The 20,627-nt window shown below is 40.6% G+C and overlaps 1 protein-coding gene across 1 annotated transcript in view; it reads right to left on the bottom strand.

Moving 5' to 3' along the window:
* VWA3B (von Willebrand factor A domain containing 3B) overlaps window positions 1-20,627 on the bottom strand; it is a 225,563-nt gene that overhangs the window by 63,791 nt on the left and 141,145 nt on the right. The window contains exons 19-23 of the mRNA XM_081265190.1: window positions 19,007-19,134; window positions 16,118-16,269; window positions 4,058-4,177; window positions 3,057-3,144; window positions 2,804-2,960 (exon numbers count right to left, since the gene is read on the bottom strand). Coding sequence (XP_081121316.1) covers window positions 2,804-2,960; window positions 3,057-3,144; window positions 4,058-4,177; window positions 16,118-16,269; window positions 19,007-19,134 — 645 coding nt within the window. The remainder of the gene's footprint in view (window positions 1-2,803; window positions 2,961-3,056; window positions 3,145-4,057; window positions 4,178-16,117; window positions 16,270-19,006; window positions 19,135-20,627) is intronic.

Here is a 20,627-nt window from a genome sequence, read left to right as displayed (position 1 = left end):
AATTATTCTTTGCATGTACTTGTCAATATCTCTAATTAAGTATTTACTTACATAGATTCCTAGTGATATATGGATTTACAAGGGTAAATGTTTTAAGCCCTTAAGGATCTGAAGATAGTGTACACAAGCTTACACTAATTAAAACCCCTACTAGCAGGATGTAAAGTTTCTCATTTCATTCTAGCTTTGTTTTTTGACCTTACCACTTCGATGGGGAGGGTGTATATAACTGATTTCCAATTTACATTTTTTTCTAAGTCATACTATTTGGTAACCAGGGAAGGTAAGTAATTTTGTATGTAGTTTTGATTTTTTTCCCCTAGATTTTCCATTAAGGTGTATATCATTTTCATATTCCTGCGTGGTATGGGTTTGTGTGCATGTGTGTATCTTTGCTGAACACTGATTTATACAGATACACACATACACATATAAAATACTCTTAGGATCCTTTGTGTGTTGCATATGTTACAGATATTTTTCTGAATTCTGTCTTCATTTTATTTATGTCTCTATGTAAAAAAAAAACCTTCTATATATTCAGTCTATAAATCTTTCCTTTATGACTTCTTTCTTTGATTTTCTGCTTACACTTCCTGATTTTTGAGAAATTTACTTTTCACTGTGTCTCAAGTTCTTGGGAGGCTTAGAAAGAGTCATAAACCCAGGAAAAGTCTATTTCCAGGAAGACTTCACTAAATATATCTTGTTCTAAATAAAAACTCAAGGATACTAATGTAAGAAATATACAGAATATGAAGAAAAGGTAACCTAGTTTCCTGGATGAATTGAATCAATGTTCACCTTTCTGTTGCTTCTGGAATCTTGAGACAAAGTAGGCAGGAACCAGATGAAATGAAGCCACACTCAACCGCCCGAGTAGGAACAGTGACGTTGGCAAGATGCCTATTGACTTCCGGGGGAGATATAATTTTTTTTCTTCTTTATTGGGGGGGGTGGGGGTACTGGGGATTGAACCCAGGGGCACTTAAAAACTGAGCCAAATTTCCAGCCCTTTTTATTTTATTTTTTTTTTTAATTTTGAGACAGGATCTGGCTAAATTGCTTAGGGCTTCTCTAAGTTGTTGAGGCTGGCCTTAAACTTTCCTATTTAAAAAGATTTTTTACTTTTGATTTTTATCACTTTGTCCTTATGGAAAATCTCAAATATACAAAAAGCAGAAGGAATAGTACATTCAGCCTCCCCCTCGACAATTATCAACTATAAACAATGTGTTTCACCCACTCCTAGCCTCCCCCACTACTCCCACTATCCAGGTTATGTTGAAGCAAGTTCCAAACATTTTATCATTTCCTCCTTAAATATTTCAGTATGAGAAAGGTCTTTTAAGGACCTTGTTTCCATTTAGCTACTATAAAGCATGACGGGCTGCTATTTCAAGCAGTAGTTGCTACCTTTGCCAGGAAGCAGTGGAGCCCAGTCTCCACATTTATATTCTTTGGTGTTCTATGTCCCACTGGAGTCTCCATGCTCCCTGAAATTGTTCTTTTGTTTTTATTTTTTATTTTATTTTATTTTATTTTTTTGGTAGCAGGGACTGAACCTAGGGGCGCTTAACCAGAGCCACATCCCCAGCCCTTTTTATTTTTTTATGTTGAGACAGGGCCTCGCTAAGTTGCTTAGGGCCTTGCTAAGTTTTGCTGAGGCTGGCTTTGAACCTGGAATTGTTCTTGCTAAGCTCAAGGACATCCTAGTTACCAAATTTGATGGTAACTTTTCAGTACAATCATCCGTCAGTACCTGGGGGGATCTCTCAGCGTCCAGGAACCCCTTTTCCCACCAGCAAGTACCAAAGCTGCAGATGCTCAAATGCCTTATATCAAATGGCATGGTCTTTGCATACAATTTATGCACATTCTCCCGTACACTTTAGATCATCTGTAGATGATTTATAGTATTTCTTACAATGTAAACAATGTAAATGTTATGCAGTACTGAGGTTTTTTTTCTTTCTTTTTTTTTTTTTTTTTGTTCTGGGGATGGAATCCAGGGACACTTAACCACTTAACACATACTTTTATTTAGAGTCAGAATCTCACTGAGTTGCTTAGTGCCTCACTAGGTTGCTGAGGCTGGCTTTGAACTCTTGATCCTCCTGCCTCAGCCTCCCAAGCTGCTGGGGTTACAGGTGTGTGCCACTGTACCTGCTGCCACAATGAATTTTTAAGGAAAAACCCCTCTGCACACGTCCAGTACAGTGCCATTGTCTTCCTGGGTATTTCAACATGCGGTCAGTGGAATCTGCAGACATAGACCCTGCAGATACGGAAGCGCTGGCTGTCTGCCTGGCCCATCAGCCACCCCCCCACCCCGCCCCTGGCTCCAGGCTGTTTCTCCTGGAGCACATGGCTATCCAATCACTCTCTGTGGTTTGGTCTCTCTCCCACTCTCTGACTTTTCCTGCGGAGGGCTTTAGGATGAAAAAGAAGTCACTCAATTCAGGAAGAAGGCAAGCAAGGAAGAACGGGACCGCTTCCAAGTTCTTCCAGACTCATCTGATCCTGGATGCTGTATGCTCGCTAGGCTCAGGCCTCGAGAGCTTCCAAGCACTTCTGCAGCTCTGGACTTCCACAGGAGGGACGAGCCCTCCGCCGCCTGTCTCAACTTAAACCAAGGACTCTTAAGTGCCTCTCTCTTTCCCTGTCCCTGCCTTAAGGACGATTTCTTCCAATGGCTGAAATATGCTTGTTACAGCTGCACAGGAAACTGCACTGGGTTCATTTTTATTTAAACAGAAAACTAAACATATCCCAAGCAGCGATACGGAGACAATCCGGTTACCTCATCAAAGACCTTGGAGGACACATGCTTGTCCAAGATGGGGACGTAGGTGGGGCTGTGGGGCACCAGGGTCCCTGACAAGGCGTCCATGATGGTGAGTTTCCTGGCCACCAGGCCGTGAATCTGAAGCCAGCTCTCTGAGGACACCTCTGAAAAGCTAACAACAGAGGGTTGTGGGGTTTTAAAACTTCTGTCTTGATGGGTCATGAACAACAGCATAATGAAATTATCCTCCTCAAAGGAAGGCTCTCACTTGTCATCGTAGACTTGGCTTCCTTCTCCAGTCCATCTATCTGACGATCCGACGTCTGGATACTCATTCGTCGGCAGGATGCTCATCTCTGTGGAAGAGACAATGGCGGGTATGTGACAAAATGCACAGGATCACACTAGTTGAGGTTCACACTTGTTAGGCAAGTTTTGAAATCAGTATCTGGAGTTTTAAGAGTGTGCCCTTGTAGGTACTTGGTTTTATGAATGGAAAGGGATGTCACCTCACTGAATGAGGAGCATCTGGAGGGAGGGGTTAAATGAGTTGGCTAAATCCCTAAGAAATCAAATCCTAGTCATCATTTGATAAGCCCTTTATGGACTGTGTGTGTGCAGCAGAGATATGAAAGGTAAGTGACATTGAGGGAAAAATGCCACACAGAGCAGGCCCTGAAAACAGGGTTTGATTAGGCTCTGATGACTGACAACAGGTGCACATCAGCCATGAGTAGGGGACCGTGTGTCTGTGTGTTTCGGATTTATTATTTAGTTAACTATTTTATGTATGGGAAAAATAATATGGGAACTTCAACTTTTAAAAATTTATTATTTTAAGAATAATTTTATCCATAGGAATAAATTCCAAGTGGAAAAGTCAAGTTTTCTTTATATTTAGCCCCAAAAGGCTAACAATTTGGGTCAGAGAGGGGATCATCAGATAGCACCACCAGTGATTGATGGGAAGAAAATAAACACACTATAAAGTATAAAAGGTTTCAATTTGAAGCACAGAGTGGCCCCAAGCTGCTGGTGTGTCCTGAACCAAAGTGCAAGCAGCACAAGTCTAGCCCAAAGGAATCCAGCACACCAAGGCTGTTGGAGCCGATTGACAGGGGAGCCCTCCAAATGGGAAGCAATCTGAGAACCTTTAAATCGTGATTCATTTTCCCCCAACATATGTCTATCCGGCTCGTTCAGAACAGGGACATGGGGCCAAAGGAGGCTGGCCAGCACATCCCGGGACGAGGCCCCTCGTGTACTTGCCTCTGTCACTCAGAGAAAGGGTCCAGCTGCTGGATTTGGAGAGACAGTCCTTTCTCTCACTGCAAGGTGGGCTCTTGAGGGCGGACATCTGGCTTCTGAGCAGGCTGGTTTTGGTTGATTCTGTTGGTACCACAGGGAGAGGGATTAAAGGGATTTGGGGTGGAAAGAGATACTTGATTCAATGTACCTATTTCCCTAAATCCTTCAAAGAAGAGTGCAACCTTAGTGTCCCAGTCTTCAGGGGGTGGCCCTGATGCAAACCGAGTGCTGTGACAATGACTTGATCCCTGTATCAGAATTCAAGCTGTGCTCTTCTTGGTAAGAAACCCACTTCCATGTTCATTCACATTGTCGGCAGGTGCAATCCTTGTGGCTGCAGGACTGAAGTTCCCATTTCCTAAGCCAGCAGCCTGTCTCCTGCTTTCTGCCACCTGCAAGCCAGCAATGATGCACTGAATTCCTATTATGGCTCAAATCTCCCTCTCTCTTTTGCCACCAGTTTTCAAGGGATTTCATGTGACCACACTGGACCCCCTGGATACCTTGGCTTTGAGTCAATGTAACATAACCTCTAGAGCAATGTCTTGTCATGTTTAGAGGCTGCAGGGTTTAGGGCAGGACATCTTTGGTGAGCCCTTTTAGAAATTCTGCCCACCACAGCTGCTGTTCAGACTTCATTTAATTGTTATTAACCCTCTGTAGGTCCCTTGACTGGTTCAATGGTGATATTGAATCTGTGAGCATTAAATGAGTCTGTTACAAGGTATCTTAGTTCCTTTTCATCCTTGATAACACACACACTGACTGTAAATGTGTTCTGTGTTCTTCACAAGCACCAAGGCTCTCTATAAGCGTTCATGAAAGAAATGCATCCATGTTTTCAATGTAGGAGGGGGACTCACTCTCTCCTATAAGAAATTAGATAATGGGAGTGAAGCTTAGCCAGAAATCTGCAAACGATCTCTCTGCTGCACAGAACAGTGGCACCAGCGGTCTCCATGCATGGCGATAAGACTGTGCTATCTGGTGCTCATTGTCTTTTCTTTCTAGGCAACAAGAAGGTGAGACTGGCCTTGCTGCTTCTGTAGCCAGGAGTGAAGAAAGACACATTTTCGTGGGAGCTGTGTCTGTGAGCCAGAGATCAATGACCCTCATGGGAGAGCTGAGCTCCTGTTGCTGACCTCACTGGCAGGCCACCTTGTCCACAATCACAAGGCAAACCCCTCCAGATACAAGACTGCAGCAAAAAGAAAATGAAATCTAGCTCCCAAAGGCCCCATACAAAAAGATGCCCTAGTGCCACACCCCGAAGATACTGAATAAAAACAGATTCATATAGCAGTGGATTCAAGAATCTAACTCTTCCCCAGACTCTGCTTAGCAGCTCCATTTCAGCACTCTTCTGCTTTGAAAGTGAAAATGAAATAAAAATCCAGTACCTGGTTGCCTGCCCAATACCAAGGATTTTTATAAGTGAAATGTTTTGAACAAGTAGCAAATAACAGCTCTGGCAAGACTCAGGTTTACTGGGCAAGGCAGCCAGGACTGATTGATACTGGGGACGCAGCCACCAATTGGCCTGGGATGGGAAACCTGTCTTTTTTTCCAGGAACATAAGACACTTCTCCCTTGTACAGGGACATCAGGAGCAAGTGGACAGGTTATTCACAAGGGACTGAGTTGTAGCTCATGGTTTGTTCCAGGATGCCTCTATGTCCTTGTGAGGTCAAGGCTGGATTCTCCTGCCTAGAGACATGGGGACCCCCAAGGGACAGCAGTGGGAGAAGCCACCACAATCTTCCCCCGGAAGACCTAGCATTCTGGTCTGAGGAGACCTCTGTTGCCACCTTGGGCAAAACCAGCAGGGACCAAAAGGAGAGCCAGAGATGCTAGAAAAACAAGAAAATAATAATACCAGAAATATACCCCAAAGGCTATAAAAATTAAATTACCGTGGCAACCACAGCCCACAAGAGCAGGCCAAGGCCTACATTGCTAAATTTAAAACAGAGTGGCCACTGCCCCAAAAATAAAAGACTTACATGGGATCCAAAGTCCCCCAAATAATACTCAAAATGTTCAGGATACTACAGTAAATCACTTGTCTTTCAAGAACTAAGAATCAAATCGTCAATAAGAAAAGAAAAAAAAACAATATTGATGCCAACAAGATGAGTCAGAAATTAGAATTATCCAACAAGGATTTCAAAGAAGCTGTCCATTCAGATGCTTTCATGGTTAATCACTAATTCTCTTGAAACAAATGAGGAAATAGGAAAGGAATCCTCTTGCAAGAATGAAAAAGACAAAAAGAGAGAAGATAGACTTAAGGCACAAAGAACGAGCAATGAAAGGAGGGGCACTAGTACAGATCTTGCAGCCAATGAAAAGGAAGTGAAGGAATATCATGAACAACTTGTGCTCACAAATTTAACAAAGTAGAAGAAAATGAACCTCTTCCCCAAACCTATTAACTTCTAACATTTAAAAAAGATGAAATAATAATTTAAACAAGATAATAATAATGTTAAAACCATTATGGAAACTGAATTCATAGTGAAAAACATTCTGAAAAAGAACTCTGTAGATTTAAATGGTTCCATGATAATTTTACCAAGCATTAAAAGAATTACATCAGTTTCTTCCAGGAATAGAAGAGGAGGGACAACTTCCCAACCCATTTGATGAGGACTATATTAGCTTGATACTGAAACTGGACAAAGACATTATTAAGAAAGAACTACAGACCAATACCCTTCATCAATTTTGATTCAAAAATCCTCAACAAAACTTTAGCTAACAAAACCTAGCAACATACTAAAAGAATGGCACACCAAGACAAAGCAGAAAATATTCAAGATATCCAAGGCTGCCTCATCATTTGAAAGGGACATAATGGAATCTGCCATATCAATAGACAAAAGAAGAAAAATCACATACTGATATAGAAAAGGCATTTGCCAAAATCCAGCATCCATTGTTGATAACAACTTTCAGAAAGCTAGGAATATGGAGAACATTCTCAACTTGAAGCAATATGTGCAACCACATATAGCTAAAATCAGAATGGGAAAAGACTAAATTCCTTCTTCCTAACATTGGATAAAAGGCAAGGATGGCGATTCTCTCATCAACATGGCGGCGGGCGCAGAGAGATCAAGTCTCTGACCTCTTCAGCTGTGCAGGCATAGGGAGTCGTAAACAACCTAAATCTGTTTGCTCAGGATCACTAGGCAATGCTGAGCTGACATGGATCTGGCGCGAACAGTCTGGGCCTCTCAGAACACACACTGAGCCCGGATGGGCTGAATTCAAGCTCCCATTCGCCTGCTTCCTGCAGACAAACAGCTGTGACTCAGCACTAATCCATCCGGCTGAAATAACTGGTCAGCCCTTCTCATCCTACGGAGGTAAATGCCTACCGAGCCTTCATAGGTAGTGGCCACAGGTTTGAAACGGGGCTTGGGAGAGACAGTAAGGACCCACCCGTTGCATTGGTCACCGGGCAAAGGGAAACGAACTGTCGCCATTTGCAAGAGACACCACTATGGCAGAGAACTGACGTCATCAGACTGCGGCGGAGGAGATAACTTCATTGAAACCTGCTGCTACAGGTGTGTAATTCCCTAGCCTTCCCTCTCCACACATCGGGGAAACCTTAAGGGCCCCTCCCAACTCTCCCGTGAGCACGATAGCCAGACCCAGGGAATCAGAGGTGGCCCGGGACCCGCGGCGAGGAACTACCGCTCCCACCACTGCTGACAGCTGAGGTCTCTTGCACCAGCTACGGGGGCGTGGCTACCGGAGGGCAAGTAAAATTCACTGAGGATTCTCAGCCCCAAGCTCTACAAACTTAGGGTCTGAGGGAATGGCAAACTGGAAGAGTGTGCCCAGTCGTTCATGAAAACAGGGCTCCCGGGAGCAGCAGACCTGACGTGTAGCCAGTATTGTGGTGAGCAGCACCCGTGAGAGGGGCCTGGCTAGAGGAAAAGTGGGAAGTGACTAGACACAAGAGGAGGCCCTAGGCACTCAGGATTGGAGACTCGCCCAGTCTGGGAGGGGCTGCTGCACAGTGATTGGTTCCCGTGTATTGACAGGAGAAACTTGGCCTGGTGGGCACAGCGCCACCTACTGGAAGAGAAGTTAATCAAACTCTAAGACTGCATTTATTAGTTTTTTTTTCTCTCCTTTTTTTTGATTTGGGTTTTTCTTTCATTTTCATTTTTCTTGTTTTTTTTTAATTTTTTTTTTACAATTTTTTAAAATTTTTTTTCTTCTAATTTTAATTTTAATTTTTTTATTATTTTTTTTAATTTTTTTTCTTTTTTTATTTCCTATTTATTTCTTCTTTTGTCTTTTCATTTCTTTTCAATTATCTTATCCCCCCTTCCTTGAATTCTACGTGCTTACTCTCATTCTCCTTAGTGACTTCTTCCCTTCCCTTCTAATACCTTTCCTCCCAAGCATCTAATAAATTTATAGGAGTAAACAGTAACTCATCAGTCAAACAGAACAAGAAGTAACATGAGCAGCTTCAAAAAGCAAGGAAGAAAATGAGTACAAACAATGCAGGACAGCCTAAATATTCAGGAGGACCTAGAGTCATCAGAAAGATGGTCATATAAAGAACTCAAGGAACACCTTAGACAGATGGAATGGAACCTTAAAGAGGATACAACACAGCAAACTCAAGCAGCGAAAGAACACATTGAGAATGAATTACATAAACAGATAAAAGAAGAAGTTAAGCATCTTTATCAGGAGATAGAGATTATAAAATAAATCAAACAATAATTCTACAAATGAAGGAAACGATAAACCAAATTAAAAACTCAATTGAGAGTATCACTAACAGAGTGGAGCAAGTAGAAGCCAGAACGTCAGATAATGAAGACAAAATATATCATCTTGAAAAGAGTCTAGCCAACTCAGATAGGATGGTAAAAAATCACGAGAAAAACATCCAAGAGTTATGGGATAACATAAAAAAACCAAACTTACGAGTCATCGGGATAGAAGAAGGTACAGAGATTCAAACCAAGGGAATGAGTAACCTGCTGAATGAAATAATTACAGAAAACTTTCCAGAAATAAAAAAAGGAAACAGATATACAAATCGAAGATGCATACAGGACACCGAGCACACAAAATCACAGTAGACCAATGCCAAGACACATTGTTATGAAGATATCCAATATACAGAACAAAGAGAAAATATTAAAAGCTACAAGAGAAAGGAGACAGATTACATTCAGTGGTAAACCAATAAGGTTAACAAAGGATTTTTCATCACAGACACTGAAAGCAAGAAGGTCATGGAACAATGTATTTCAAACACTGAAAGACAATGGATGCCAACCAAGAATTCTGTATCCAGCAAAATTAAGTTTCAGGTATGACAACAAAATAAAAATCTTTCATGATAAACAAAAGTTAAAAGAATTTGCAGCCAGAAAACCAGCATTGCAAAGCATTTTGAGCAAAACACTACACGAGGAAGAAATGAAAAACAATAACCAAAACCATCAGTAGGAAGTGCCTCGGTAAAGACAGAGGGCGAGGGGAAAGATAATCATGGAGAAACAAACTAAATTTTTTTAAAAAAAGGATAAATAATCAAACATGGATGGAAGTACAAACCATATATCAATAGTAACTCTGAATGTTAATGGCTTAAACTCTCCAATAAAGCGACATAGGCTGGTATCATGGATTAAAAAAACAAATCCAACAATATGCTGCCTCCAGGAGACACATCTGATTGGAAAAGACATACACAGGCTCAAGGTGAAAGGATGGGAAAAAATATACCACGCACACGGTCCTCGTAAGCAAGCAGGGGTGGCCATACTCATATTGAATAAAATCGACTTCAAGACTAAGTTAATCAAAAGGGATAAAGAAGGACATTATATACTGTTAAAAGGAACCATTCACCAACAAGACATAACAATTATCAATATTTATGCACCAAATAATGGTGCTGCGACATTCATAAAACAAATTCTCCTCAAGTTCAAGAATCAAATAGACCACAACACAATAATTATGGGTGACTTCAACACACCTCTCTCACCATTGGACAGATCCTCCAAACAAAAGTTGAATAAAGAAACTATAGAACTCAATATCACAATCAATAACCTAGACTTAACTGACATATATAGAATATATCAACCATCATCAAATGGATATACTTTTTTCTCAGCAGCACATGGATCCTTCTCAAAAACAGACCATATATTATGCCATAGGCAACCCTCAGTAAATATAAAGGGGTGGAGATAATACCTTGCATTTTATCTGATCATAATGGAATGAAACTGGAAATCAATGATAAAAGAAGGAAGGAAAAATCCTACATCACATGGAAAATGAACAATATGTTACTGAATGATCAATGGGTTACAGAAGACATAAAGGAGGAAATCAAAAAATTCTTAGAGATAAATGAAAATACAGACACAACATATCGGAATCTATGGGACACAATGAAAGCAGTTTTAAGAGGAAAATTCATCGCCTGGTGGTCATTCCTCAAAAAAAGAAAAAACCAACAAATAAATGAGCTCACACTTCATCTTAAAGCCCTAGAAAAGGAAGAGCAAAACACAGCAAATGTAGCAGAAGGCAAGAAATAATTAAAATCAGAGCGGAAATCAATGAAATTGAAACAAAAGAAACTATTGAAAAAATTAACAAAAGTAAAAGTTGGTTCTTCGAAAAAATAAATAAGATCGACAGACCTTTAGCCATGCTAACGAGGAGAAGAAGAGAGAGAACTCAAATTACTAACATATGGGATGAAAAAGGCAATATCACAACAGATGCTACAGAAATACAGAAGACAATTAGAAATTATTTTGAAAACTTATATTCCAATAAAATAGAAGATAGTGAAGACATCGATAAATTTCTTAAGTCATATGATTTGCCCAGACTGAGTCAGGAGGATACACACAATTTGAACAGACCAATATCAATGGATGAAATTAAAGAAGCCATCAAAAGACTACCAACCAAGAAAAGCCCAGGACCAGATGGGTATACAGTGGAGTTTTACAAAACCTTTAAAGAAGAATTAATACCAATACTTTTCAAGTTATTTCAGGAAATAGAAAAAGAGGGAGCTCTTCCAAATTCATTCTATGAGGCCAACATCACCCTGATTCCGAAACCAGACAAAGACACCTCAAAGAAAGAAAACTACAGACCAATATCTCTAATGAACCTAGATGCAAAAATCCTCAATAAAATTCTGGAGAATCGAATACAAAAACACATCAAAAAAATTGTGCACCATGATCAAGTAGGATTCATCCCTGGGATGCAAGGATGGTTCAACATACGGAAATCAATAAATGTTATGCACCACATCAATAGACTTAAAGATAAGAACCATATGATCATCTCGATAGACGCAGAGAAAGCATTCGACAAAGTACAGCATCCCTTTATGTCCAAAACATTAGAAAAACTAGGGATAACAGGAACTTACCTTGACACTGTAAAAGCTATCTATGCTAAGCCTCAGGCTAGCATCATTCTGAATGGACAAAAGTTAAAGGCATTCCCTCTAAAATCTGGAACAAGACAGGGATGCCCTCTATCACCACTTCTATTCAATATAGTTCTCGAAACACTGGCCAGAGCAATTAGACAGACGAAAGAAATTAAAGGCATAAAAATTGGAAAAGAAGAACTTAAATTATCACTATTTGCAGATGACATGATTCTATACCTAGAAGACCCAAAAGGGTCTACAAAGAAACTACTAGAACTAATAAATGAATTCAGCAAAGTGGCAGGATATAAAATCAACACGCATAAATCAAAGGCATTCCTGTATATCAGTGACAAAACTTCTGAAACGGAAATGAGGAAAAACACTCCATTCACAATATCCTCAAAAAAAAATAAAATACTTGGGAATCAACCTAACAAAAGAGGTGAAAGATTTATACAATGAAAACTACAGAACCCTAAAGAGAGAAGTAGAAGAAGATCTTAGAAGATGGAAAAATATACCCTGTTCATGGATAGGCAGAACTAACATCATCAAAATGGCGATATTACCAAAAGTTCTCTATAGGTTTAATGCAATGCCAATCAAAATCCCAATGGCATTTCTTGTAGAAATAGATAAAGCAATCATGAAATTCATATGGAAAAATAAAAGACCCAGAATAGCAAAAGCAATTCTAAACAGGAAGTGTGAATCAGGCGGTATAGCAATACCAGATTTCAAACTATATTACAGAGCAATAGTGACAAAAACAGCATGGTACTGGTACCAAAACAGGCGGGTGGACCAATGGTATAGAATAGAGGACACGGAGACTAATCCACAAAGTTACAACTATCTTATATTTGATAAAGGGGCTAAAAGCATGCAATGGAGGAAGGATAGCATCTTCAACAAATGGTGTTGGGAAAACTGGAAATCCATATGCAACAAAATGAATCCCTTTCTCTCACCATGCACAAAAGTTAACTCAAAATGGATCAAGGAGCTTGATATCAAATCAGAGACTCTGCGTCTGATAGAAGAAAACGTTGGCTCCGATCTACATATTGTGGGGTCGGGCTCCAAATTCCTTAATAGGACACCCATAGCACAAGAGTTAATAACAAGAATCAACAAATGGGACTTACTTAAACTAAAAAGTTTTTTTCTCAGCAAGAGAAACAATAAGAGAGGTAAATAGGGAGCCTACATCCTGGGAACAAATTTTTACGCCTCACACTTCAGATAGAGCCCTAATATCCAGAGTATACAAAGAACTCAAAAAATTAGACAATAAGATAACAAATAACCCAATCAACAAATGGGCCAAGGACCTGAACAGACACTTCTCAGAGGAGGATATACAATCAATCAACAAGTACATGAAAAAATGCTTACCATCTCTAGCAGTCAGAGAAATGCAAATCAAAACCACCCTAAGATACCATCTCACTCCAGTAAGATTGGCAGCCACTATGAAGTCAAACAACAACAAGTGCTGGCGAGGATGTGGAGAAAAGTGTACACTTGTACATTGCTGGTGGGACTGCAAATTGGTGCGGCCAATTTGGAAAGCAGTTTGGAGATTCCTGGGAAAGCTGGGAATGGAACCACCATTTGACCCTGCTATTGCCCTTCTCAGACTATTCCCTGAAGACCTTAAAAGAGCATGCTACAGGGATACTGCCACATCGATGTTCATAGCAGCACAATTCACAATAGCTAGACTGTGGAACCAACCCAGATGCCCTTCAATAGATGAATGGATAAAAAAAATGTGGCATCTATACACAATGGAGTACTATGCAGCAATAAAAAATGACAAAATCATAGAATTTGCAGGGAAATGGATGGCACTAGAGCAGATTATGCTTAGTGAAGCTAGCCAATCCCTAAAAAACAAATACCAAATGTCTTCTTTGATATAATGAGAGCAACTATGAACAGAGCAGGGAGGAAGAGCAGGAAGAAAAGATTAACATTAAACAGAGACATGAGATGGGAGGGAAAGGGAGAGAAAAGGGAAATTGCATGGAAATGAAGGGAGACCCTCATTGCTATACAAAATTACATATAAGAGGTTGTGAGGGGAAAGGGAAAATAAACAAGGAGAGAAATGAATTACAGTAGATGGGGTAGAGAGAGAAGATGGGAGGGCTGGGGAGGGGGGATAGTAGGGGATAGAAAGGTAGCAGAATACAACAATTACTAATATGGCAGTATGTAAAAACGTGGATGTGTAACTGACGTGATTCTGCAATCTGCATTTGGGGTAAAATTGGGGGTTCATAACCCACTTCAATCTAATGTATGAAATATGATATGTCAAGAGCTCTGTAATGCTGTGAACAACCAATAAAAAAAGGCAAGGATGGCCACTCTTATTTCAATATGGTACTGGAAGTTCTAGCTATTGCAGCAAGGCCAGAAGAAGAAATAAAGTTAGAAAGATTGGAAAGGAGAAGATAAAACTCTATTTGCAGATAACATTTTGCCTGTAGAGACAATAGAACTTCTAGGACTATTGAGTTCCACAGGGTTGAAGATCCACATAAAAATCCACTGTATTAGGGATATAATGCAGTTGGTAGAGTGCTTGCCTTGCATGCACAAGGCCCTGGGTTCACTCCCCAGCACCAAAAAAAAATCACCTGCATTTTTTTACATAACCTACATGCTGAAAGTTACAACATGCTACTGCAAGACATCAAAAAAGACTAATAGAAGAGACATACCATGTTCATTGGCTGGAGCAACTGGCATTATAGATGACAGTTCTCCCCAAATGGATCTGTAGGTTTAATGCTACTCAGAAGACATCCCAGGAAGATCTATTTTTATAAACATAGACAAACATGTTCTGAAATTTACACATACATATCAGGTCCTAGAAAAGCTACAATGATTTTGAAGAATTAGGTTGAAAGCATCACTGGACCTGGTTTTAAAACTTACCATGTAAACACATGGATCAAGACCATGTGGTATTGGCAGAGAAACAGACACTAGATCAATTGAATAGAATACAGAAAATAGATTTAACTCACACAAACATACCCAAAGGTTTTTGTCAAAGGTTCAGATGAATTAATTGAAGTACAGCCTTTTCAGTAAATACTTCTAAAGCAATAACTATAGGCCAAAAAGAAAAAGAAATTTAGCCTAAAACTCAAATGAATCATGGACTTATAGGTAAAACATAAAACTATAACATTTCTGGGGGAAAAAAACACATAAACTAAAATCTTCAAGAATTAACATTTGTTTTTAGATTTGACCCCAAAAGTAGGATCTGTGAATGGGAAAAACTGATAAACTGGACTCATTGAAATTAAAAGTTTTTGCTTGGCAAAAGACCTTGTTAAGGGGATGAAAAGACAAGATACAGATAGTGAAAAAATATATGCCGATGACATATCCTGTCTCTAGACGATATGAAGACCTCTTCTAATCAGCAGGAAAGACAAACCACTCATTTAGAAAATGGGCAAAACACAGGCACACACTAATGATGATCCACAGAGAGCAAATAAGCCCAGGAAGAAAGGCTCAACATCATTTGCAATTAGGGGGATGCAGCCACTATCAGAAGGGCTAAGATAGAAAACAGTGACAGCTCGTGCTGATGAAGGTATGGAGTGACTGGGCCACTCATTCATTGTGCTCAACGGTACAGTCAACCTGGAAAACAGTTTGGCAATATCCTTAACAATGAAACATTTGATTACCACATGATCTGGCAAATCACACCCTTGGACATTTTATTCCAAATACAAACACGTATGTTACATAAAACTTGTAATGAATGTTCAGAAACTGCTTTATTGGTAACAGCCAGAAGTTGAAAATGGCTTGGATGTTCTTCAACAGATAAATGCTGAAGACACTTCAACTGTGGTACATACATCCATTTCTCAGAATACTACTCAGCAATGAAGCAGAATGAACCACTGACACAGGCGGAAACTTGGGTGAGTTTCCAAGGAAGTACTGAGTGACAAAAGCCGGTCCCAAAAGGTCATACCGTGATATTTTTTAAATGCCAACATTTTAGAAATAGAGACCTACTGGTTGCCAATTTAAGAAAGGATACACAAGGCAGGTGATATGGTTATAAAAGGGCAATATGAAGGAATCCTCTGGTGATGAAATTCTTCTTAAACACAGATGGTCGCACACACCCCAGGTAAATATAAATAAAACTGGGACAACCTATGATTTGTGAATTATATCAAAGTCAGGATCCTGGCTTATTCTTTTGAAAGATACCACCGTTGGCGGAAGCAGGGTTGAGGGTAGTTCTAGGGGATCATGAAAATATATAATAATCTCAATAAGAATTGTAATTGAAAAACCCCATGAGGGCTGAGAGGGCTGAGGCCAGCTCAGTGGAAAAGTACAAGGTCGGGGGCTCAATCACCAATACCACCAAAACAATAAAACCCCATAGGTTAGGGCTTGAAAAGAAATTCTGTGTGTGTTTGGTTCTATTCTATTTTCTTGTATTGAAGGGAAACCAGCAAAGAGAAAGAAGCCATTGTGTTCACTGATACCTGCATGGAGGCCTTTCCTCTTCTGCTGACTTGCGAGGTCCCGGGGTTCTTTCAATATATTGAAGGGTGAGATTTGTGTTGATTCAACATCAGATTGAGTTTTAGCACATTTTTCTGGGGTTGCAACCATAGAAGAGATTTCCTTTTGATGCCTGTTTGTATTTAGATACAACGTAGATGACGAAAGAAAAATAAAAAAATAAATAAATAAAAAGAAAATTTCCATCAAGAAGGAAGACTTACATAAATGCATTCATGTTGAATACTGCGAATTTAAAGAAAGGAGCCCTCCATTATTGGAATTAAAAATAGCCATCTACCCCCGGCCCCTGCAGAAGAGGAAACAGGGGTCCAGTCCTTGAGTCAGTGGGAACATGTGGCTCCCACCACAGGTCTGTTCCTCACTGGGCGACACCGTAGAAGTTGCACAGTATTTTTGAAACTTCTTCACTCTCCTTTTCCGTTCCTCAGGAAATTTCACCTGTGCACCCTCAACAGGGGTTCACTTGATGCTTTGACTCTATCCCCTGTGGCTTTAAAATGCACATTTTTTTTTCTTTTTCTCAATTTTCTTTTCCCTAACCTCCTCCTTCCTGATCTCTCCTCCCTAATCTCATTTTCTCTGAATCACCTCGATAAAAGACTCCAGTTCCTGTGAATGGGCAGAATCACAGAGTTTGGGACAAGAGTCCCCTGTGTTCCTTCTTTCATAGCAAAGCAATAAACCTTCTTTTTCCTTTTTCTCAAAACCATGTACTCCTTAATGGATTGGCACCAGGGTGGGAGAACCAACTAGGTAGGGCTGACACAGGGGCTAAGAGAGGGACCACCTGGTATTTGCATGTCTGATTTACAGAAACTCATTTCTCTAATCATAGGGTCAGGTCAACCAGCAAGCTCTTACAAAAGCCAGAGAAGGGAAGCTCCCACCTTGGACCTCCCCATCCAAGGAAGAGACGGTGGCCATCCATTCTGGGGAAGATCTGGAGCCAAGAAAGATCCAGAAATGCTTGACTATTTTCTGACACATTTATTTCTCTGAAGCTCAGAACACACCAGCCACAGACAGGAAGGTTTCCAGAACATTCTCCCACTTTACCACTTTAAAGTGTGCTCCTTCTCCTTCACCAGCCCGCCTCACACCTCACCAAATGCCCCCACAAAGCACCCACCCCATATCCTGGAATCCTTTGTGTGACGGTCCCCACAGGGTGCGTCCCCTGGCGGAAAGATCAAGTGCACCTTCATGTGCGTCCCAGGTCCCCTGTGTACAACCTGTTCTCAATAGATGTTTGAAAAAGCATTTGGGGGTGTTAAATATTTTCTTCTGCTGGAAAAACTAGAAAAAGATAGTTGGGGATTGACCACAGATAAGAGGGCGAAATAACTTTTCCTAATGTTAAGTTAAAAGGAAGTTCAGAAGCCTGGTATCTGCAGGATGAAGGGCTATGGTTAGCACTTCCCATCACGTTAAGCAAGACTGTTTTATCATGTGCTGGACACACTCTTATTTAATCCACCCTGGGGAGGGAACTCAGGCCCAGAAAAATTCTGTGACTTGCCCAAGGTCACCCATCATGTACTAGGGGAATATTAAAATGTTTCTCTGTCCAACTCCAGGACCTGCTCCCGCCAGCCCTTAAAAATAAAACTAAAATAAACAGACAATAAATAAATAAAAATAAAAAGGACTTCATCCACCACTCAAATAGCAGACATAGCCAACTGACCAAGTCAACTTTCTAAGAAATAGCTGCTCTTTGTATCCTGAGATCTCAAATTTGATTGAAAAGGGTAAGAATGGATTTAAGGTACAGGCCTGAAAGTACACAGAAGGGAATGTACATTTAAGAGCAGCTCATTTGTTTGAGTCTTGGTTTTTTTGTCTAAATTTGCTGAGTTTAGAAGATGTACCTATGTTTTCCTAAATACTTGAAAAATAATACAGTAAAATGCTCGTTTGCTAACAGGTAGACAGTCGATTTTGATGAACAAGAAATTCTGATTTATTTTTTTCTTCAATTTCTTTCCGTTTTGCTCTTAAATAAAAAGATACCCTCTTGGCAGGGTAGGCTGTGACCCTAGAATATCTGGTCACAGACCCTTGAATCATCTTAATGAGTTTCTGACACATTTCCTGAGAGTGGGGAATATATCTTTATTTTATTTTTATGTGGTATTGAGGATCGAACCCAGCGCCCCACGCATGACAGGTGAGCGCGCGCTACCGCTTGAGCCACATCCCCAGCCTGGGAATATTTTTGATTTGGGGTTTAACTAAGAATTAGAAATGTATTATATTATAGGCTGGAAAACAAAACCCTCCCACTCGAGCCTCCAAGTCAAAGATGGGGAACCTAAAGCCAGGCACAGTGGTGCACGCCTGTCATCCCCGCTACTCAGTAGGCTGAGGCAGGAGAATCCCAACTTCAGGGCAGCCCCAGCAATTTAGTGAGACCCTGTGTCAAAGCAAATGAAGAAAGAAAGAAAGAAAGAGCAATGAGGAAATGAGGCCCACAGTGATGGACAAGTTAGGCCCTCGCCAAGAGCCCTCTGAGGGACGCCCAGGCCGGGGCCTCCTTATCTTCAAGTTAAAGCTCCTTCATTATACAGCACCTTTCAGTCCTGACAATGCTTGGGTTAGGGGACCTGTCCACACTTGGTAGAGCATGAAAGTGGCTTTCTCAAGACCATGGATTGCTATTAAATTATTCTCTCTGCTAAAAAAAAAAAAAAAAAAAAAAAAAAATCCTAGCTCATCTATACTATGTGATTCTTACACTAAAATAAATCTCCTGAAGCATTTTAGAGAGAGAAGTCAAGGAGAGCAAGGATAGTGTCTGCGAGGACTCCCCAGGCAGGGGTCAGCGGGCGGTCCCGTGAACTCACTTGCTTTCTTCCTTCTCTCCGTTGTACCACCAGTCCATGATCAAGGACTTGGAATAAAGGCTTTGCACCTTCTCCAGGTCGCTGTAGCCCTGCTCCATCTCCTGAACCAAAAGAATCACATCTTCATTCTGTTGCAATGAGAGGTGAGACATCGTGAGGTTGCATCAGAGTTCCCATCTCAAACATCTCTAGCAGAAAATGGACTGCATCAGGAAAAGAAGAATCCGAAGACTTCCACCGGATTCTTATACTATATTATGAATTTCTTTTTTTTTTTTTAAGAGAGAGTGAGAGAGGAGAGAGAGAGAGAGAGAATTTTTTAATATTTTTTTTTTTTTTTAGTTCTCGGCGGACACAACATCTTTGTTGGTATGTGGTGCTGAGGATCGAACCCGGGCCGCACGCATGCCAGGCGAGCGCGCTACCGCTTGAGCCACATCCCCAGCCCATATTATGAATTTCTAACCCACTTATGGACAGGTATTGCACACATAATAAACTGGACATATATGAAGTGTACGGCTTGAAGTTTCAACATTCACACCCCTGAGATCATTATTATGATCAAGAGAAGGAATGTATCTGCCACCCCCACCAAATTCTCTCCTACTCCATGACAAATCTGCCCTCCTTCCTACAACCCCTCTTCCCAATTCTTGAGAAACTTCTCATGGATATTGTGCTATGATATGTTAATTTCAATTTTCTAGAATTCTATATAAATGGAATCGTGCTGCAAATGCTCTTTTCTTGTGTGGCTTCCTTCACTTGCATAATCATTTTGAGGTTCGCCCATGCTGCAGCATGGATCAAGAGCACATTCATTCTGTTGCTGAGGATGATTCCATGGTATGCTAAGTATCAACATTTATCCATTTGCCTGCTGATGCACAGGTGAGCTATTTCCAGGACTGGGCTACTGTCAATAAAACTCTAAATTTTCGTGTGCAAGCCTGTGTATGGACATCTGCTTCCATTTCTCACGGTGGGAACTAGAATTGTTGGATCATACAGATGCTGATGTCAAACTTCTAAAGAAACTATCAAAGTATCCCAATATGGTTGTTCCGTTTATGTTCCCATCAGTAACGCGTGAGAGTCCCATTTCCTCCACATCCTTGAAGATGCAAGGTAGAGTCAGCCATTCTCATTTAGCATCCTGCATGGGTGTGACAGTATCCAACCCCACCAGCAGTGTGTTGATCTTCTAGTTTCTCCTCACCCTACCCAGCACTCGGTTTTCTCACAGTTTTTGATTTTTTGCCATTCTGAAGGGTGTGCAGGGATGTCTCATGGTGGTCCAGTTTGCATTCCTCCAAGGCTAATGATTCTGAACCCCTTTCATGAGCTTATCTGACACCATGATCCTCCTCTATGAGGTGTGTGCACGTGTTTTGCCTATTTTCCGATGGGATGTTTTGCTTTTTATTGTTGAGTGTTGAGAGCTCTTCACACTCTTTGTTCAATATGTCATTTGCAGAGACCTTCTCCAAGTCTGCAGCCCACCTTTCACCCCAGGGCATACAATAATTCAAGAAGCACACTCCTATATAGAAGAGCATTCTTTTTTAAAACTTTTTTTAGTTATTGATGGACCTTTATCACATTTATATGCAGTGCT

Source organism: Spermophilus citellus, assembly GCF_964194105.1.
Source record: "Spermophilus citellus genome assembly, chromosome: 13".
Lineage (NCBI taxonomy): Eukaryota > Metazoa > Chordata > Mammalia > Rodentia > Sciuridae > Spermophilus > Spermophilus citellus.
This window is presented reverse-complemented; position numbering and strand designations above follow the sequence as displayed.